General features: G+C 48.2%; 1 protein-coding gene across 1 annotated transcript; it reads left to right on the plus strand.

Moving 5' to 3' along the window:
- The first annotated feature begins 17,835 nt into the window (after nt 1–17,835).
- BTG2 (BTG anti-proliferation factor 2) lies at nt 17,836–20,965 on the plus strand. The gene is made up of 2 exons (XM_074977671.1): nt 17,836–18,098; nt 19,938–20,965. The coding sequence occupies exons 1-2, from the start codon at nt 17,933–17,935 to the stop codon at nt 20,276–20,278; spliced, it is 507 nt and encodes a 168-aa protein (XP_074833772.1). The 5' UTR covers nt 17,836–17,932; the 3' UTR covers nt 20,279–20,965.
- Nucleotides 20,966–22,207: the final 1,242 nt, after the last annotated feature.

Consider the following 22,207-nt stretch of genomic DNA (forward strand, 5'->3'; position numbering starts at 1 on the left):
TGATAGCCATGATACCTGATTGCCAATTCCTTTTCAGCCCTATATAACCATGTGTGGGGGCAGAACAAGCTGGCTCTCTGACCACTCCAGATGGGCTACACTTTGCTCTACACTGGTGCAAATCCAAAGTAGCCCCAGGCAGCGTTCCCTCAAATTTTTTCCAACTGTGTATGGAATAAATTTTGTTCTGTGCACTAAGGCATATGTGGATGTGCACCACCAGTAGAAACACAAGTTGCTCGCTCTGGGTGCACTGCCGATCAGCTGGGCAGCACCTGAATCTCTCCTGGGTGGCTGCCCAAGCACTCAGCTTAAAGAGAATGCTGACGCCAGGGTTGTCTCTATTGCCAAATCCCCAAGAGTTGAAAAATCACATCAATCCCTGCCCTCATCACTGAGATTTTATAAAACAATATATTTTGGGTTCTCCTTCTCGGCCTCCTGGGTTTTTTGAAACCATGGGATGCACTTGGTTCACTTCAATCAGGTTTGGTCTGCAGCCATGAGGGCTAGAAATGTTTTTGTAAATTAATCATCGAATCATAGAACACTAGAACTGGAAGGGACCTTGAGAGGTCATCGAGTCCAGTCTCCTGCCTCATGGCAGGACCAAGCACCATCCAGAGTCTCTAGACCACCCCGATAGGTGTTTGTCTAACCTGCTTTTAAATATCTCCAGCAATGGAGATTCCACAACCACCCTAGGCAGTTTATTCCACTGTTTAACCACCCTGACAGGTAGGCAGTTTTTCCTAATGTCCAACTTAAATCTTCCACGCTGCAGTTTAAGCCCACTGCTTTTAGTTCTATCCTCAGATATTACTTGAGTCAGCACTAACTTGACTCTTGGAGCTGGGGCTTTAAGAAAAACATCAGATATGGGGAGGCTTATGAGAACACCCTAAGCTAGTGACATGGAGCCACCTCTGTGTTTCTACTGGTGTGATGGAGGGCGCAGTCTTAGTCCTCGTGTCCAGCTCGCTTTGGTAGGGAAGGGAAAATAAATAGCCATTTATGGCAGATAAAATGTGCCAGACAATGTTTCCTCTGAGCTCAGGAGTGGCTAGGATGAAACACACAGGCTATTAATAGTTCCTTTTTGCCATGGAGAGCACCCCGCGGGAGCCCAGTTCGTGAGAAAGCTGCCCAGACCGAGAGCACGCTCTTGAGAAAGTGGAAGGGGCATACAGATATTTCAGACCCTTTTAAGGTTTGTTTACCCCCCTTGTGCCAAACTCCCCCAACCTTCCAAGCCTGTACAGGAGACAAATCAGAAAGGTTGGTTCCACTGGTAGGAGCTGCAGGCTCCCAGCTGACAGCAGAGCAATCAGAAACATCTAGTAAAACCAGAGTCGATGCAGATCACAGAAGTTACATGTGGAAAAAGCCTCCTCGCTCAAAGAAACCATCTCCCTGTACTGTCCCCTGATGTCTCAGACATGAATTTGCTTAATTCTTTGCTATTTTCAGGTATCTAGGGCTATATTCAACAGACCATTACTGATTTACATCACCAGAGGACATAGCTAATAATCTTTTGCTGACCTAACGATAATACTTTGCATTTGTCCAGCACCGTGTAACCTAGGGATCAGCAACCAACATAGCAAGAAGAGCCACATTTTCAAATTTGGTAAAAACTTCAATAATTCAAGAGCCGCAATGCATGTGAATACAAGACAGTCCTTAATAAATAACATCAGAGCAGGCTTTTTGTAACTCCTATTTTCAGAACTGTGCACACACAATGGCTACGTCTACACATGCCCCAAACTTCGAAATGGCCATGCAAATGGCCATTTCGAAGTTTACTAATGAAGCGCTGAAATGCATATTCAGCGCTTCATTAGCATGCGGGCGGCAGCGGCGCTTCGAAATTGACGCGCCTTGCCGCCGCGTGGCGCGTCCAGACGGGGCTCCTTTTCGAAAGGACGCCACCTACTTATTCCCATAAGGGGACTTCGAAGTAGGCGGCGTCCTTTCGAAAAGGAGCCCTGTCTGGACGCGCCGCGCGGCGGCAAGGCGCGTCAATTTCGAAGCGCCGCTGCCGCCCGCATGCTAATGAAGCGCTGAATATGCATTTCAGCGCTTCATTAGTAAACTTCGAAATGGCCATTTGCATGGCCATTTCGAAGTTTGGGGCACGTGTAGACACGGCCAATGATTTGTAATGTGATACGTGCAGGACGTTCACAAACTTTTTACATATTTTATTTCCTCACATTTGACGTGTGTGTTTTTACCACTGTCTTCCTGACTTTCTCACCTAAACCCACTTTAATTATGCCAGTTTTATTTCACATTTAATTTGTTTTCTTTGTTATAATGTGTGTTGCCCTTCACAGCAGCAATGCCTCAAGCTTCCTTTCCCTTTTCAAAATCAAGACTTTATTAGTAACATGATCAAAATGCAGATACAGTTTCATATCTCACAATGCATTTCACATATTAAAGGGAGTGTTAGCCAACGTTTCAAGATCACATATCGTTTGCTATTTAGATGCGAGTTGTTGGTTGTTGAGCTTTTAGAGGTTCACCATTTATTGAAAATAATCAGGAGGATTTTTTTTTTTTTTTTTTACTTTGCAGTTATACTGTTGGGAGCCAAAAAGAAGCCTTAAAGAGCTGCATGGGGCTCCAGACCTGCAGGCTGCAGACTCTACTCTAACCATAGACCTTCGGAATATTTTACAAAGCTGGCTAACTCCCACAACATTCGTTTTGCAGAATACAATGGCCTGGCCGAGTTACTTGCCAAAGAGCCATACTGAGTTGGTGGCAGTCAGGAATAGATCCCAATATGTCCTGGCTCCCTCTCTGCTGCTCTAGCCTGTAGACAACAGTGCCTCAGAATGCACAGGGCAGAGCTGGAGTGGGTTATTTTAAAACGTAATCTCTGGCCCCACAGGTTTTGATCACCAAAGCTAAACTCGGTGGGGGGGGGGGGTGATTTTTCTAGCTATGTATTTAACCTACAGAAATAGCAGGCAAATTTTATAAGCACCTAATTATGTGTAATTAGAGGGACGAGTTGGCAGATGAACACGTACACAGCCCTGTACAGCGAATTGCCCCCTCCCCAGCAGAGAGTGTAACAAAGCAGTCCTGTCTCTTTCCCCTCCATGTCAGCCTCTGCGCTACAGAGGAGTGCGATGAATCCCCAGGTCCCGTGCTCGCACTTTTTGGGTCAGCTGGAGGCTGCTGTGTGTGGAGAGGGGGCTGTTGGGCATTCCAGGTCCCTTCCCTTGGGACACTCTTACAGCTCCATTCCCAAGCTGGCCCTCTGCTGACTGGCCATGTCATTCGAAACATCCCGGTGTTCACAGCTCTTGGGTCACTGTACCAAAGAAAGTCACCGATCAGAACTCCACCATTGCTTGCGGGTGGGTTTCTCCACCAGTGCCTCTTGCTGTGGCTGTGCATCTCCTTCAGAGCCGTTCCTGGCCTCGCCTGCCGCCTCCGGGGGATTTAAAGGGGCCTAATGGCCCCCAGCTGCTGCTACCACCCCCAGCAGCAAAGACTGGCACTGTCCCTTTGGCCACTGGGAGAGACGAGAGTCTTCATGTGCTGCCCCACCCTGGGTGCCTTCTCTGCAGCTCCCATTGGCTTAGAGCCTTCATCCAAACTCCCTCCCAGAGCTTGGAACTTACACCTCTCCTGCACCCAGACTCCCTCCCAAACCCACACCATGTACCCAACCCACACCCCAAACCCTTGTCCCAGCCCAGAGCCCATACTCCTGCTGTGGCCAACCCCCCTCCCAGAGCCTTAGGTGCCAAAGCAGGGCAGGGTTGGCAGTGCCCAGAAAGGGGTGGGCTTTTCTATTCCAACACCAGAGGTCCCCCAGCCTGTGCTCAGCATCTCAGTTTTCTTCCTGAGGCCACTTCTGGTGTCTCCCATCCTGGCAGCTTGGACTCCTCTTTCCCAGCTGAGATGAGGGCTTGCTGACAAGGTAGCTGAGCTGTAACAGCCTCCGGGGCAGCCGCAGCCAGGACCTGTCACAGGAAGGGGAAAGTTTCTCCGTTCTTTTATGAAGGGAAAGTGCCATGGAGCCAGCAGCCACCAAAGGCCTTTGGACCCAGCCTGGCTTTGTATAGATTCCGGCCTTGGAATTTAAGAGCATGCTCCTCACATGCCTTTGAAACAGTCAGTCCCAGCAAAGGGAAGCCAGTTAGGAACACCATGAATGTCACCGCATCCAGACAAAGGAGCCACACAACCAGGTACAGTCAGCTCCTGGTGGCTATTGCATCAATTGTAACAGCCACCCATGACATAAGAATTTTAGGGGTCACCCAATGAAATGAATGGGTAGCAGGTTGAAAACAAACAAAAGGAAGTTTTTCTTCATGCAACACATGGCTGGCCTGTGGAACTCCTGGCCAGAGGCTGTTGGGAAGAGCAGGACTTTAACGGGTTCAAAAATGAGCTAGATAAATTCATGGAGGTTAGGCCCCTCAGTGGCTATTAGCCAGGATGGGTAGGAATGGTGGCACAAGTCAGAGGCTGCGAATGGGTGACAGGAGAGGGATCACTTGATGATGTCCCTGTTCTCTTCACTCCTGTCTGAGGCACCTGGCATTGGCCGCTGTTGGAGGACAGGATACAGGGCTAGATGGACCTTTGATCTAATCCAGTATGGCCGTTCTTATGTTCTCCCTCCCCGATGCAATTACCTGCTTCCCATCTCCTTAGTGCTACAGGTTGAGCCTTGTCCAGCATCCTTGGGACCTGTCTGGTGTGGGATGAGATAACTTGCTGGACAACAGGAAGTCAATATTGTCTAGCACATTACCAACACTTCCTCTGCTTCCTGGGCTCTTAGAAGACATTCAGGGGTAAATTACAGCTAAAGAACAACACAGAACACTGAGAGACAGGACTGGTGGCTGGAAACAAACTTTATGGAACCACAGGAAACTTGGCCACATCCCTGGTAAATGATTGTCTGGCTAACGAAAATCACGCTGGATTACAGATGTTGCTAGCCAAGAGAGTTCTCGATTAGAGAGGTTCAACTTGTACCTTTGCCGTCAGCCCAGCTAGGGTTCCTCCCACTCCCAGGAAGAAAAGCACCCCTAGTCTGCATCCCCAGAGTTTAAGGCCAGAAAGGGCGTCATCTACTCTGACCTATCACAGGGCCTAAACAAAACCCAACCACCATACCATGCCCAGAAACCAGACTTAGAGTGAAATATTCCAGCCTTGTTGTCACAAGGGCAAACCTTTCTGTGGGGGATGGAGGAGTGGAATTCATGGATGCCATTACTGCTGTTTGGGGGGGTGGCTGGGATGTAATCTGACTGTAAGAGGTGGGACAGGAACAGCAGGTTGGCAACAGTACACTGGCTTGTACCTGGGCTTGGGAGCTGGACAGATGGCATTTAGGAGTGTGGCAGGTAGGATCAGATGCACACAACTGAGCACAGCGATGGCGACATTTATATTTACCACTTGATCTCTGCACCAGGAGGGAGGGCCTTCCAGGTTGTGGAGGAAGACCTGGAGGAAGGAGAGAAAGAAGGTGTACATGCATCCCAAGTGGTCCCCTTTCTTCTAAATGACCAGGAAGATTCTGGGTTTTGTATTTTTCAGGGAGTTCATGTTACTCCCTCAAATCAGTTCCCCTCCCCCAGTGTTCCCTGTAAGCTGAGTGCTTGGGCGGCCACCCAGGAGAGATTCAGGTGCTGTCCCAGCTGACGAGCAGAGCGCCCACAACTGACAGCCTGTGTTTCTACTGGTGGTGCACACTGCACATGCCTCAGTGCACATAACAAAATGTATTCCACACATTTGTGGATGGTAAGGTTTAGAGAGAGCTGTGCTCCCTCCCCCCAGTTGACCCTTTTAGCAAGAAACCCTCAAGCAGATTTCTTCAAAGGGAGGATGCGGCTTTGATCCTGCCATTCTGGCTCATATGAACACCCCTACCCTCACAACAATCCTACTGACTCCTTCAAACGACTTCAGACTTGGGCCCTAAGTTACAGCAAACAAATCAGATGCCTGCCTCAGACATTCCTGAGCAAGCTGCGTCTGTTTTACCCTGGCGGTGCTGTCCAAGGAGGCAGAAATTCTCTCTCTTCAGAGGGGAGAAGCTTAACCCCTTCTCTGGCAAAGCATGGGAACATTTTGTCCTGCAGTAAGCTGGAGTGGAGTGGGTCCAGGGATGAAGCCCTGGGAAAGGTCTGGCGCAGGCTGTTCTGCTGCTATGCACTCCCCAGCCACCGGCAGAGCAAGCCATGTTTAACTTGAACGTATTTCACTTCCAACCCTGCCCTTTCACCAATTAACTTCTCTAACAAGCTCCTGGGCTTTTGTGAAAGGAGACTGGAACAGTGTGCAGAATTGAGCAACAGAACAAATCCTTGGAAGTGTCCCAAGGTCGTGAGCTAAAATTTGAAAATGGTTCAAGGTTCCCTCCCCTTCCTGCCCACCCTGAGGTGATAGACTAAACGCCCTTCTCACACTGCTTCTAGTATCGATAGTGCCCCCAGAAATAAGGCTGTTGAACTAGCTGGTGCAGAAATGCACGTGCTCTCCTTCACGGTGAAGTTTTTTGTGGGGTGCTTTATTACTAACAGAGTCGGGGCCAAACTTTTACCCTGGCCCTTCTCTGATTTAGTTAACACCAAACAGCCTGGGGGGCTTTGCATGGGTAGAATCTGCTAAAAGTAGGGGAAAAACTTCCTGGGCACTGAGAACACCCAAGGGGGATGCGCCACATGCTCTGGCTGCTAGCATCTATGGCTCTGTCCTTCACCTCAGCTGGACTCTGGGGGTCAGCCCACAAGTGTCATTTTGCTAAGAGAACAGCTGCTGCTAGACGGGTCTAGTCTTATTGATTGCTTTCTGTAAGCTGTGTGCTTGCATGGTCACTCAGTAGAGAGTTTAATGCTGGCCAGCTGACTAGCAGAGCACCCACAGCTAGGTTTGTGTTTCTATAGGTGGTGCACATATGCATATGTCTTGGTGCACATAACAAAATTTATTCTGCACATGGATGGAAAAAAATGAGTGTCTCAGCTCATGACATTATTTTCCATGGATTGTTCATCTCAGTTCAAATTCAGGGGGGTGCGTCTACACTTGCATTCTTCTTTTGAAAGAGGTATGCGAATGATGGAAATAAAAATGCAAACGAGGTGCATATTTGCATATTTTTACTTCAAAAGAGCATCTTTCGAAAGAAGAAAGCCAGTATAGATGCTACTCTTTCGAAAGTAAACCCCATCTTTGAAAGAACCCTTCTTCCTTTTATTTAATGGCACCCCATTTGCATCCTTCTTCCCTTTATTGGCACCTCATTTGCATTTTTGATTTCCCTCATTTGCATACCTCTTTTGAAAGAGGAATGCAAATGTAGACTCAGCCATGGATAGATAAAGACCGTAAAGGCAGACTGCATAAAAATATGTCCTGCTCAGCACTGGCCCTGTTCCAATCCAGGTGTCAGAGAGCTCTGTACTGATTGGTAAATTCTCTCAGCTGCTGCTGCAGCCACAAGGCTTTTGCTGCTCCTGCCCTTCTATTCTCTACTGAAGACAGAGTTGCTATGGTCCTGAGCGACATGTTATTTCACATTAATACTTTGAATCCTTCAGTACCGTTTATTGATGGTGTGCTGCTTTGGCAGCTACTCAGTCGTGTGGGACGCGTTCCTGTTTAGGGGGAGGGAGCTACAGTTTAACCACCTACAAATTCCCCTCCTGCAGTTTCAGTTGGAGGCGTTAGTCATTTTTATTTATTTATTTATTTTAACTTCTCATTTCTAAGAAAAGAAAAACCTTTCGGTAGGCCTGGCTCCATGTCAGGGGAGTGTGGAGTAGTTCCTATATGTAGCCCTCTGCCATCCCTTAGAAGGAATCATGGAACACCAGAACTGGAAGGGGCTTTGAGAGGTCAGCAAGTCCAGTCCCCTGCTATCATGGTGGGACCAAGCCACCCTCTAGCTCATCCCTGAAATGTGTTTGTCTAACCCACTTGTAAATATCTCCAGTGATGGAAATTCCACAACCTCCCTAGGCAATTCATTCCAGTGCATAACCACCCTGACAGGTAGGAAGGTTTTCCTAACGGCCAACCTAAGCCTGCCTTGCTGCAGTTTAAGCCCATTGCTTCTTGTCCTATCCTCAGAAGATAAGGAGAATATTTTTTCTCCCTCCTCCTTGTTACACACTTTTGGATATGTGTTAGCTCTTGTCAGGTCCCCTCCGTCTTTTCTTTTCCAAACTAAACAAAACCAAGCAGCAGAAATGTAGCACTTTAAAGACTAACAAAATGATTTATTTGGTGATGAGCTGTCGTGGGACCAACCCACTTCTTCAGATCAATTTCAGAGCAATTGATCTGAAGAAGGGGGTCTGTCCCACGACACCTCATCACCAAATAAACCATTTTGTTCACCTTTAAAGTGCCACATTTCTGCAGCTTTGCTCTGTTGGAGTACAGACTAACATGGCTAGCTCTCTGTTACTATTAAACAAATCCAGGTCTTTCAGTCTTCCCCTCTACCTCAAGTTTAATCATTTGTGTGGCTCTTCTCCAGTTTCCTCACATCTTTCCTGAAATGTGGTGCCCAGAACGGGACACAATATTCCCGTTGAGACCCAACCAGCGCAGAGTAGAGTGGAAGAATGGCTTCTTGTGTTTTACTCAAAATGCTCCCATCAAAAAGGTGCTACCCGTGAGCGTATAAACTAGAGAGAGGGCCAGCTGAGGAGGTCTGAATGCAGATTCAACTCTTACAAAATTGCAGAATGTTCGGATTCAGCCCATTTTAAAGCAGGGTTAAAATAGTAGTTTGCGATAGGGATTTTGTCCTGGGAATCAGGAGGTCTGGGTTCTGCTCCTAGAGCTGTTGTGGGACTTTGAATAAGCCACAGTGCTGCCGTGTGCCCCAGTTTCCTCCTTCTCCCAGTTGGCTGTGTTTTCTATTTCGAGCGTAAACTCTTCAGGCAAGGAGCTGCCTTTATAGTGGCTAGCGTAATGGGACCCTAAGGTCATAGTAATAATGACAACCTTGGGCCCTGGATTCAAAGATCCCCTGATTATTTTGTGGGGGCAATGGGCAGAGAAAATTGGCACTTGCGTTCTAGTTGGAGCAGCTGCTGATGTTTGTTTATTAGAGCAGGCCAGCTGACTTGGAAAGCCACAGTGGGATTGTAATAAGGCAGAGTTGCCTGGAGGACCGTTGGCCTTGTGCATGTGTCTGTTTCGAAATGTGCTGTTTATCTTGCTGTGCAGGAGGCTGGAGCCGTGGGAAGATGTTTTGGAGAGTGAGAGGGTTGATTCGCACAGACCATCACACAGGAGGGTGAAGTAGTGTTGAGCAGCATGTCTCATTATGTTGCTCTCAGCTTTGCCTATCACCCCAAGGCTTCAGTTCTCTGCTCCCCTGCCACCTCCCTCTGTTTCAGCCAGTGCTACATCCAGCTCTGTCATGAACAACAAGAAGTCTTGTGGCACCTTATAGACTAACAGATATTTTGGAGCATAAGCTTTCATGGGCAAAGACCCGCTTCGTCAGATGCATGAGTTGGGGGGTGGTTTAGAGGGGTATTTAAAGAGTGGGGTCCAAGTAAGAGGGAGGGCCAGAGCTGACAAAGTCTATTCAGCAAGGTGGAAATGGCCCAGTATCAATAGTACTTATCAAAAGAGGAAAAAACAAGTTAGATCAGCTCTGTCATGGTAATTCTTGCTTGCTCCTCTTCTGTTAGAGAATGGCGTCAGCTAGGACTCTGGATCTGAATACCTCTCACCTCCAGGGTCATTGTGCTAGATCCAGGCCAGGGTTTCCTCTGATTTTTTTTCATACATGGGTGGAATAAATTTTGTGTGCACTGAAGGTGGGTGTGCACCACCAATAGAAATACCAGGCTACCCACTCTGTGTGTGTGGTGTGGGGGAACTGTGGGTGCTCTGTTAATCCGCTGGGCAGCACCTGAATTTCCCCAGGGCATCTACCCAAGCACTCAGCTTACAGGGAACCCTGGTCCAGGCTTTGCATCCAGCCGTTTTCTGTATAATGGAAGGAACTAAACCTCCACATACAAACAGCTCCACACTTGGGGTGCTTGGCTCTGGATCCATATTTAGCTGCTTAGGGTGATCGCTCGTTTGTTTCTGCCCGTGCACCCTCCTTGGGCTTCACTCTGCAATGTGAATCACTGCCCCAAGTGGATGGGTGGAGGTGGGGGGAATGGCATTCTATAAAAAGGATGTGGAAAAACTTTAACCAGATGCCAGGAACGGGAAACCAGCTGCGAAACAGACTGTGAGCTCATCAGCACACCTTCTCTGGCAAGGTTTCTGCCTGGGCTTGTTCTCCCATTGGCAGTGTCACTGTTGGAACATGCAGCTTTTAGTGGGGGAAAAGCCCCAGAGGGCCCCGGGGCAAGGTGGGCCAGGGGCCTGGGTCCATATGCCCTGAAAGCGGCAGGGCTGGGGCAGATGGGTCAGAGCCTAAGGCAGCCAGTTCATAGTACCACCCGGACCGTGGGAGCAATCACCACCCCGCCCCAGCTGTACAGAGCAGTGGTATTTCACAGGGTTCCAAGGCTACTGCCCTCTTGGCAGGCCTGAAGACTTATGACTGTGCAGAGGTGAGCGAAAGCCCCACCAACACAAGAGACCTGATGTTTCACCCAGTTTTCCCTGCTGTGAGCTGGGGCTGTGGGTGTGCAACATCTTTGACCATCAGGCCAGAAGCCTAAAGAAACTTAGAAGAGTTGTTCGGTTTCCTCTGGACACAAGGATGCCAACTGCGTAACGTAGAGGCTGGGGTCATTCGTAGGCAGAGCGCAGGCCAGGCCGTTGTGAATGGACCCCCACATTTTCCCTTAGTCAGTATTTGTTCTTTTTTATGATTTTCCCTGGTGTGTGGACCTTGACTCGGGGCGACTGGTGAGGCGGACCATGGAGGGGCCACCAGCCATGTGGCCACCTACACCCGGGGAAGGGCAGGAACGACTCTCCTCCACCCTAGACCCTGCTTCTTGCTGCTCTTGCTCCACTCCTTCCCTGAGTGATGCGGCCCAGGGACGAGTAGGGCTGGGGGTCTGGCACTGGTAGCAGGTGTCCAGCCCCCCACGCTCCACCCCATTCATCAGCTGCAGTGAGGGAAGCAGAGCAATGCAGCCCCAGGGCTCTCCACTCCCCTGGCCACTGCTGGCTGCTTGCTTTCTTGCCTTTGCGGCACATGTCCCCTGGTGTCCCCCCCAATGCGGCGCCCCTGCCTTCACCAAGAAAGCTGGACCCTGACAAAAACCAATTGACTATCCTAGCCGAGACCCTCATTCACATAAAGCAAGGGATGTTTTACAAAGAGCAAAATTCCCAGTGAAAAGGAAAGCAGAGCTCAGAGGAGCGACCCCGGGAAGCTGTTCTCCTGGGAGCGTTGTTTGCACTACAAAAACTATTGCACTGAAACTCTGTTGTGAAATATGGCTGCTACCCAGGGATATATAAATTCATTCTTGCCTGGGCGGACAGGGAGAGAGAAAGATGGCGTAACCACGTTTTAAGGGCCTGCCTGTAATTCCTAACACTAACCGAGCTGGAGTTGTGCCGAGCAATACATGTTCTCAAATGTCTGGTCCCCCCCCCCAAACATTGTTTGGTGACCAATGCAGCCTCAGTAAACCAATAGTCGCAAAGGCCAGCTTTTCAGGCATCAGAGCAAGGGGCTATAAGGAACCCAGCCTATTGGAAGCATGCTGTGGACTGAAGTCTTGGAACACATGGCTACAAGGGTTGCAGTGGGAGTGACAGGGGGGCTGAGTACTTAAAAAATCTGGCCCTAGCTGCTGGACAATGATCTGCTTTGTTTTTCATCCCCACTATAAGGCCACAGCCATGTTTCACAATCATGTGGTCTCAAAGGAGGGTTTCATGTTTGCAGCACAAGCAGAGCTCTGCTGTGAGCTCTGTCTCTGGGACTGTCCTTACCCATAGGCAGAATACACAGTTGCATAGGGCACCAGAAATTTGGGGCACCCCCTGTGTGTTAATGTGCACCCACCCACCACTTCCTATCCCCGTCTGTGGCTGCTAAAGCTGGAGAGCTAATTTAGAAGGGAAAAAGCCTGCCAAATCTATTAGCAGAAACTGAACCCCGCCGTGAAAGAGGAAATGAAGCCATTTAACGGGCGTTTGCAAATCCCAGGTATAGGTTGTCAGGTTCTGAGTGTGTTTCTGAATTTACTGTTAGTTGGCAGGACCTTAGCTTAAATTTTGCTTTAAAACTATTTCATTAGTGTGCTGCTGACAGGGCCGCTGACCCAGGGTGGGCTAAGGGAGCAATGCCAAAGCAGCCCAGAGCTCTGGCTGTTGCCGCAGCAGCGCTGCTCCAGTTGGCCGTTGCCCTGTCCTTTCTAGGCATGGACCGGGCCCCCACTCCCACCCTGTCTGGGGGCCTGTGGCCTGGCAGCATTGCTGGCTAGCTGAAAATTGTAAAATCATAACTCTAAAAAATAGTCTTTCCCCACGCTCGGGGCTGTCATCAGTGGCACCAGTTTAATAGTACAGAGTAGGGCCCCTCAAATCCTTAGGATGACCCTGTCTTTCTCTTTGGCCCGGTGTTCAGGATCTGATCCAGCTCCCAACCCACAGCAGTGTTTAAACATAGCAGCTTTACCTATCTATGCTTCCTCATTCCCCTCCCTCCCCCTGAGATTTGCACTGATTTGGCCTCACTGGTGGTAGCCAAACAATTGCTGCTGGTATCTTAACCATCACGGCTGGACCAGCTCTGAGGAAGCATAAACACCAGGGCCTGAAGTAGCCAGGTTGTCTGGGGCAGATAAAGATCAGTTAAGGTCTGTTTCCAAGCGACAATTGTACAGAAGATTACGTACTTACACCAAGTGACATAACACCTGGTGGGGTGCTGTCTCTGTAGCCATCTATGGGAAAAGATTTGGTTTCCTTTACATGCATGTGGTCAGCCTTGGTAGGTGCCTTGGCCTGCTGAGTCTAGGCTTTGACTCTGGTTAGCAAACCATTTGTTAACCTTTAGTCAGCCATGGTTCTACCAAAACTGGTTTGAAATCTGGTTTGGCTGGCTGGCATAAGCAGGGCCACATGTTGTCTGGAAACACAAGTCTGAACTTGTTTCCTGCCAGACTGGTTTTAGAGCTAGTTGGACTAATCAGTGTGGACAAACCCCAATTTTAAAACTGTATTTATTACATAGCCTGACCCATTTGCCTGCCGAACCTACCTCCGAAACTGGTTCAGCCGGAATGGTTTTGAAACCAAATTAAAACTCCCAATTTCAATTATTGTTTTTAAAAATGTAGTTTTTGCAGTACATTTCCAAAGCAACTGGTGAGCCTGGGAGAGACTGCCCAGAACAGGTTGCAGGCTAAAGCCAGACAACTGAAACTAGGTGGGAGGGGGGCCAGATTTCTGTTTTCACATAGATCCCTATTGGTATCAGTGTGACTTTGCATTTGTGTTAGGGTTCATATGCTGCTGGAGCGTATATTCTTCTTAAATTAATAGGAGATTCTCTGCCTGTTGTAGGTAATTCACCTCAGAGCCAGCAGCAAGGTCACCAGAAAAATTCTTCCATCAGCCTAGATGCAGCTGGACCAGAGGTTAGGATGATCTAACTATGATGTTCAGCCTGTGAAATATTTCATAGCCATGAACAATACAGCTAAGGCGACCTACATTATGGATAGGCCAGGCCTTAGTTAGATAAGGCCAACACACAAATTGACACGTTGGACAACAGGTTGTTCCTGAAAGGGAGTAGAAGTATTGCTGATGAGACAGGTGGTGGATGTGCTAATCATTAAGGGGAGGGGCATAGAGGGGGATTAACAGGCTGGATCTGGGATTCCAGGCTGTGTCTATGCACAGTGATTGATCCAGCAGGGATCAATATATAGTATCTAGACACGACAAATCGATTGCCAAACACTCTTTTGCCGTCACCCACACGCCATCAAAATGAGAAGATGAAGTGAAGTTGATGGGAGAGTGTCAGTTGTTGACTTACCCCAGCAAGCAGACCTAAGTACATCGACTTCAGCTACGTTATTCCCATCGCTGATGACAGGAGTAGATAAGGCTTGAGAAATGGTGTCATGGGCTTGTGCGTGAGACAAAAACCCAAACTTGTCCACAAAGATCAGGGAAACCACAGGAAGTCTATTGTTAGTGCTGCATTTGTAGCTAACGTGGTTGTGATCCTGCGGTGGGCTGAGTTTTAAGCACAAGACCCATATGTTCTTATGACCCATTGCGCTCACGATGGCTAAAAGAGCCACTGGACTGATGAAGCCCAGCCCTAGAGTCACCTAATATTCACATGCCATCACATAACTCAGCTTTTGCTGATTCTGAATACGACAAATTCTACAGTGAAAAGTCTTTATCTAAAGTGTGCCGCTTAATATTGCCTTTTCTTCCAGCTTTGGTCTAGTAAGATTATAAGCTCTGAGGCAGGAACTGTCTCTCGGGGCTGACTGATACCAGAGAAGGTACAGGTTGCACCTCCCTGGTCCAGCACCTGGCCCCGAGCCAGGGATTTTGCCAGACGTGGAAAGATCGTTTCCCTACTGGCTGCTGGTCCCACTCCTAGGCTCCCCTCCGAGCTGTGGCCCACTCCAGGCTGCCAGCCACTGCCCAGTAACCTGGCTGCCACCCACTTGCTGGCCCCCTGCCGCAGCTCCCACTGACCCAGCCACCAGCTGCTTCTCAGACCTCACTGCTGCTCCCACCTCACGACTCCCAGAGGGCCCCTCACTCCTGGCCGCCAGAGCTCTATGGTCCAACAATATCCCTGATCCTGCCAGTCCAGGGATGTTGCTGGACCAGAGAGTCCCATATTTCAGAGTTTCAACCTGTAAGTTGATAAAATGTCAGCTGGGGCATTTTTCAAAATCTGATAGTTATACCAGTATATGCCCCAGTGAAGTTGCAGTGATATTGACATATAAGTGCCTTACAGCTAATTTTGCTTTCTAAAGGGAAATAAATTACAGGTACTTTTCATATTGATACAATTACAGCCACAGGGGGGTGGGAGGAGAGGAGATGAGGTTGCTGCTTTCCCTGCTACACCATCTGCAGCAGAACTCTATATAATGCCAAACACCCACACAATGTAAAGGTGAATACTACACCTACATACTATACTACAGACACAAAGGAGGGCCCCGATGACAGTCATGGCCTCTGGATATTGCAGTAATATAAATAACTTCATCCTGCATCATCCTTACTCTGGTGTCACTTTTACATCCATGTGCTTCTCTACGTGTCAGCCGATTAAAAAAAAAAAAGTCCTTTAAATGGCTTTACCTTTTGGTTTATTTCAAAGCCTACAAGGACAAATCTGGTTTGTAGCAAGAGATTTGCCTGATTCCGTTTGTCCCCATTGGTGAATGCAGAGGCAGATGGGTCAGCGAGAGGAAGGCAATGTTGCTACGTTGTTGGTCTTCAGGTCAGCTTGTTGACCCTCGACTGGGTGAATACGGATGATTTTTACATAAGGACTATCTTAAGCTAGGGAGAGCACCTTGGGGTTTGTACTAAACTATAGGAGAGCCATATATATAAAAACATGTATTTTAAAAAGAAAAATATAAAAATGCTTTTGAATTGTCCCACCTGGTGCTCCTAATCCTCTTTGCTGAGAAGGCCAATCGGACATGATAGGGACAATAACGTCTTATGTGATACTTACGCACAAGGAACTTGACTCAGTAGAGTATTAATGCTGGAGCCTTTGAAATATCAGTTTGTTAACTCTCTTGTGGCAGATCAAAGCAGGCAAGGAAGGAGGGAAGACCTGAAGTTTTCTCAGTCTGAGCTTCTAAAAAAGGAAACCCCAAATAACTACTCACTGCAGTGTTCCTTTGTAAGCTGTAGCCTTGTGCAGCTGCTCAGGAGAGATTCAAAGGCCACACTGCTCATTAGCAGTCCCCACAGCTAGGTTTTTTTTTTCTACTGGTGGTGCACATTTTGGTGCACATAAGGTTTAATTCTGCACATGATGGTAAAGATTAGAGGGAACACTGACTCACTTTTGGATTTAATATTGTTGGTAATGCAGGTTTAGGTATTCTGGATCAGTCATTGGGGAAAAGATCTCATCTTCCCACTGTCCTATGCCGGCCCAAGAATCCACCCATAGTGCATACCACTAGCTGCTTCACAGGAAAACCTGAGAAACTAACTTGATAAAGAATATTTGTTAAACGTCTTGAGACCAAAACAGAAAACATTGCTTTTGCCCAGGTTGTTTATCATGTCTGCAACATCTAAATGCCTTTCTCTACGGAGAGGACTGTTGTTCATTTATATTTACACAAATACTAAAAAAAGCACCTTTAGCTGAATTTAGTTGAAAATAAACAAAGTTCAGGAGTCTGGTGCAAAATAACCCACTACCAGCAAGTCCAGCAACTCAGGAAAAAGCCTATGGTGGTGTTAGTACTTAAGACAGAGAGTCAGTTTCATAAAATGGTAGCTTCTATGAAGCAGTGGTTCTCAGCCAGGGATGGGTGTACCCCTGGGGTATGCAGAGGTCTTCCGGGGGTACTTCAACTCATTTAGTAATACAGCAGTCTACATAAAAATGCTAGTACAGGCAGGACAAAAATTTCATACAATGACCTGTTTATATCGCTCTATTTACTATACAGTGAAGTGCAAGTGGGGGACCCTGGGCTAGGTGTGCATGGGGGGTGATGGCAGGGGTTGGCTCCATGTTCCCAGAAGGAAGGGAATTTTGTGCAGAAGATGTGGAGCTGGGGACAGACAGCCCCAACAGCCCCCTGGATCATGCTGTACTGCACCCCCTCCCCACATAGCCAGCCCTCTGGTGACAATTTAAAGAGCCCCGGTCTCCAGTCAGCCCCACTGTTCTGAGTGCCCCAGGCCCTGTTGAATCCCCAGGTTCTGGGCAATGTTCCCTCTAATTTTTTCCATCCAAGTGCAGAATAAATTTTATGTGCGCTGAAGTGCACTGTCCTTAGAGACTCAGGCTGCCAGCTGTGAGCACTCTGATAATCAGGTGGGCTGCATCTGAATCTCTCTTGTGGGACCACCTAAGCGCTCCGCTTACAGGGAACACGAGTCCTGGGACAGTTTGCAACCCCATCTGTGGGCCTGAACGCAAGCACAATATTTATACGCCCACTGATTTATTTTGCAATTTTAGGGTAAAAAGACTAAACAGATTTATTAATGGGCTAATGAGTTTTGGTGGGTAAGACCCACCCCCTTCAGATCACCCACCAAAGCTCCCAACCCAATAAATAAACTTGCTGGTCTTTAAGATCCTACAGGACTGCTTGTTCTTTGTAAAGCTGCACACTAACACGGCGAGGCTGAAAAGAGGAAGCTAGCCCTTCTTCCGCACTAGTGTCCGCTGGCACGTCTGTATTCTTTTGTCCGCTTTTTGTAACCCACTCGTTTTTAAGCGAGGCGAAACTTGGGGTGCGCAGGACAAATAGGGACTCCCCAAAGGGGCACCGCAGCCTGACAGTCGCTGGTATCAAGGGCTCAACCACCATGCACAGGCCTTGAGTGATGCTGCGGTGCCCAGGCAGCCCACGTGCCTTTCTTTGCCCACCTCGGCAGCCCCCCTCCATCCGCACCCTAAAAATAGCCTTCCTAGAGCTCGCCCTGACAGCTGCTATTGTCAGGCTCGCAGCGAGCCTGACTTTCCCAGCACTTACGTCACTCCTTCCACCCTGCTGAGGTCACACCTTATTAGTATAACAAAGCAGGGCCCCGGCCAATCAGAGGCCAGCAGCTGCTGACGCCTGCCGGGGAAGGGGTATTAAGAGGCTGGCGGCGCTGGGTGTGCTCTGAGACTAGCGCCCAGGCCCTGGCGAAAGGACCAGTCCCCCCGCCCCCTCTCCCACACCCGAGCCTTAAAGGGGCCGCGCCGCCCGCCGTGAGCCGAGCCATGAGCCAACGTTGGAGCGGGGGCAGCAGCTGTAGCAGCCGGGCGGACATGGTGCCCGAGATCGCCGCCGCTGTGGGCTTCGTGTCCAGCCTGCTCCGCACCCGGGGCTGTGTCAGCGAGCACCAATTGCAGGTCTTCAGAGGGGCCCTGCAGGGGGCGCTCACAGGTGAGGCAGGCTGTGGGGGGGACAGGCACATTGTACCCCTACAGAGAGTGGGGGGCACCCCATTGGGTGCTGGGGTCCCCCCTCTTGCGCCCTGTTATGTGGGGGTGCCCTCCAGGGGGTGCTCATAGATGAGGAAGGTGTTTGTTGGGGGGGGGGCCCCAGGAACATTGCATCTGCAGAGAGGTGGGGCACCTATTGGCTCCCCCCATCTGCCCTGGTGTGTATGGGGGGCCTTGAAGGAGGTGCTGACAGGTGAGGCACATTGCACCCCTAGGGAGTGGGGGAGCCCCACTGGGTGTTAGGGATCCCCTTTTCTTCCTTGGTATCAAAACAAAAAGCAGTCAAGTAGCACTTTAAAGACTAGCAAAATAGTTTATTAGGTGAGCTCTTGTGGGACAGACCCACTTCTTCACAAAAGCTCACCTAATAAATTATTTTGCTAGTCTTTAATGTGCTACTTGACTGCTTTTTGTTTTGATAGTGTATAGACTAGCACGGCTTACTCTCTGTTACTATTCTCCCTTGGTATGTGTGTGTGGGAAGGACCCTTGTGTGCTAATGGAGCAGGGTTACCTACCTTGTCCCCCACTTTTGCCAGGCAGCTCTTAGCCCCCCCCCCACCCCGTGTTCATTCGTGCCACGTAGTGGTGGTGGTGGTGGAATTTTATTGGCCATTTGGTTCTTCACATATCCCCCTGGCCTTCAGTCTCTGTGACCCTGTAACACAGGGCAGGGAGGGCTACTGCTAACTGGCTGAGTGAAATTAACTAGCATCAAATGCCTCTGTTCCATCCCTGCTCTCATCTGGGCACAAGCACAGCCCCATTAACACACAACACAGCCACTCTCCTGGGTGCTCCTTGTTCTTTGTAACATGAGAAACTTCTCTTCTTGGGTGGGGGGAGGTCAGGAGGGACTCACCCCACTGTTCCATCAGGAGAAGTCCCATCTGGAAGCAGCTCCTTATCCCAGTGGAACTGGGGGAAGGGGATCTGATGGAAACAGGCTCTTGAGCACTCTGTGCTGCTGGGAGTTGGTGCCCCCTTTGTTTTGGCAGTGGGGGTCTAGGATCTGGTTTAGCTCTATTGAGTTTGCTGCGAAGTCCATTGTAGTAAATAGAAAGGGTCCCCTGGACTTCGGTGGGCTTTTGGATCAGGCTGATTTTCTGTGGCATGAAGAAGTTGCCTAATTTTGTTCTAGGCCATAAGACTTTAGGGTTCAGACACCTTCTTTCCAGTTGAACATCAATCTGTCTTCCACTTGTTGCCCGTTACCTTGTATAGAGCTTGTTCCTGTCTCGTCTTTGTTCTACAGTGAGTTTATTGAACTATACGGTAACTATGGTACTGGAGCAAGAGACGTTGGTTTGCTTGGGGTTCATCAAAAGTAAATTCTTGACATAGTTACAGAGGAACTAAACATTACTCATGTACCCTGGTGTCTGAGTTGGGTAATGCCATCCCAGCCCTGACTGAAACTCTGCGTGCAAATATCCTGGGCTCTGAGACTGGCAGTGGTTGTACTGCTACATAATCACAAACAGGGAGAGGGAAATATCGAGGTGCCATCCATGTAGTCAGTTGTATCATCACTCACTAGAGTGTTAGAGCAAACTGGTGGGACTGGTATAGTTAAGATCAAAGCAATTCATTCTTCTGATGCTCAGAGACCCCTAAATATAAGTGCAAGAACTTAACAGGTCATGTAGGAAGATGTAAGGATGGGTCTCCCTGGTCTTGCGGGGGAAACTATACTATAGGAAGTATGTTTTGCAAGTGTTTTTTGCTGATCAGTTCTGGCTGGAGGTGTCCATCCACTTACAAGCAACTTCTCTTACAGAGCATTACAAACATCACTGGTTTCCTGAAAAACCCTTCAAAGGCTCTGGGTACCGCTGCATTCGAATCAATCACAAAATGGACCCCATTATCAGCAAAGCTGCTAGTCAGATTGGACTCAGCCTCCAACAGCTGTATCAGCTCCTGCCCAGTGAGCTCACGCTCTGGGTGGATCCGTATGAAGTGTCTTACCGGATCGGCGAGGATGGCTCCATCTGTGTTCTGTATGAAGCAGCAGCGGCAACACCTGGGAGCTCCTATGGGATGCTCACCTGTAAAAACCAGATGATGATGGGTCGCACAAGCCCTTCCAAAAACTACATGATGACTGTCTCCAGCTAAATGCTCCTGTTCTCACATGGCTAGGACATGGGCTACTGAATACCTCACTGGAGGATCTATTTTTAAACGAAGAGCTATTTATATTTTTTACAAAAAGCAAGAAAATCCCAAATGAAATTTAAATATCAGACACTGCTTTGTAAGGAAGCAGTGTTAGGTGCCTTTTTTTTTAAAGCTGTTGCAAGCTTATGAGGTTTTTTAATTATGAAGCCAATATCTACCTAATTGGTATTCAGTGACAATGTGGGGGGTGAGGGGGGGCTTGCACCATGGAAGAGCTGAAGTGGATGGGGGGAATAGAGCATTTTTTTTAACAAGTATTTTTAACTATGGAGTAAGTGCTGAGCAACTGTGAATGAAAAGGCTAGAATACCTGCAGGTGGGGCTTAGAGTAAAATAAACAATAACCTCACTGAGTTGGCTGGAGTCTCATGACCCCCTGAGAAGCCCATTCTAGCCTTGATTGTGAAAAATCGCCTACTCCCTTACACCAATAAGAGGCTGCAATTTCATTACCCTCCCGACCATTTTCCCCCTAGACAAGCCGAAGCAATTTGTGGCTGAAGTTCTGATCCTTTGGGATTTGGCCCTTAAATTGTTTGGTAGCTCCCAACGCACGTTTGTAAAACACCCAAGTGCCAGACCAACGTGAATTGACTGACTTGCTGGGGAACACTTTACCTGAACTTCGTGTCAATCACTGCCTTTTTACTGATCAACCCGAAGCGTCTGACAGTACTCCAGTGACCCTTTTAAGAAGTAATTAAAAACACAAGGCACTTAACTCTAGTTTTAATGAAACTTTCTCAGATGAGTTTCAAAGCACATTGGGTTCTTTGCCTTACTGTTTTGAATGGGCAAGTGATTTGCCTAACCAGAGTTGTTCCTTCCCAGCCTTTTATGAATCAAGTTCTCAGACACTGTGCAATATATTACTGAATCTTGGGCATGCTGGAGGAGGAAGGGGCTTTTCAAGAGCATAATTAGCTGTGCTTTTTTTTTAAATCACTTCCCACGTGCAAACTTGGGTTCAGGCTTTTGTAGGGGTTTTTACCAGGATTTGAATCCCCTGAACTGGAAAACTTCCCTTATACTCAAAGATGCCAACTGGCCTCTGCTTATACCACTCAGCAGCTTAATAGTCATTATAAAGATCTGACCTGTAAAACTGAAGGTGCCTCACCCCAGCTGTAAGTTCAGTCAGCAAAGCAGAATGAAGCACTCTAGAGCATCTTGTGAGCTGACCGTGAGCCTAATTGTGCAATATTTTGTATGGCAACAACGGCAAATACATAGGAGCTTCTGCACTGTACATTTCCCTTTGAAAGTCTTGGTTCAAAGTGCTGTGTGGGATCCTTCTTTCTTATCTGGTGTCTTGATGAAAACATGAGTGAGAACTATAAAGTTTCCAGAACAAACTGTTTGCTTTTGTACACTCCCTGATCTTGGAATTTCCCGAATGCTGGTACTTGGCTGGTTTAACGATTTGGTGTGACGAATGCAAATCTTATCTTATGCTCCACTCCTTCCCCACTACTAAAAATAGTGCTTGGTGGAGGGGGGCAACACAAATTTTTACACTACTGTTCCAATCATGCCCCTTTTCTTTGGCGGGGGGGGGAGGGGGGAATCCTACCAAATTTCAAGCTGTTACCTCCATGCCAGGGACAAGTATTCAAGTTTTGTTTGCTTCAAAACCAACCAAATTCAGATAGGATCTTTTTCTGTAGCTTGTTACATGTAAAAGCTGTGAATTGAAGTGTTCTGTTGCCTTTACAAGCCTTTTGCAGAGCTGTACTTTAGAAGTGTCTGTCTGGGCTTTCTCTTTCATTGATTTTTAAAACTGAGCTGGACTGTTGAGCGGGACCTGCTTGTATTTGGTGAAAATGGTGGGAAGTTTGTAAGCTATATATTTTTTTTTGGAATGGG

The sequence above is a fragment of the Carettochelys insculpta genome, chromosome 26 (assembly GCF_033958435.1).
Source record: "Carettochelys insculpta isolate YL-2023 chromosome 26, ASM3395843v1, whole genome shotgun sequence".
Lineage (NCBI taxonomy): Eukaryota > Metazoa > Chordata > Testudines > Carettochelyidae > Carettochelys > Carettochelys insculpta.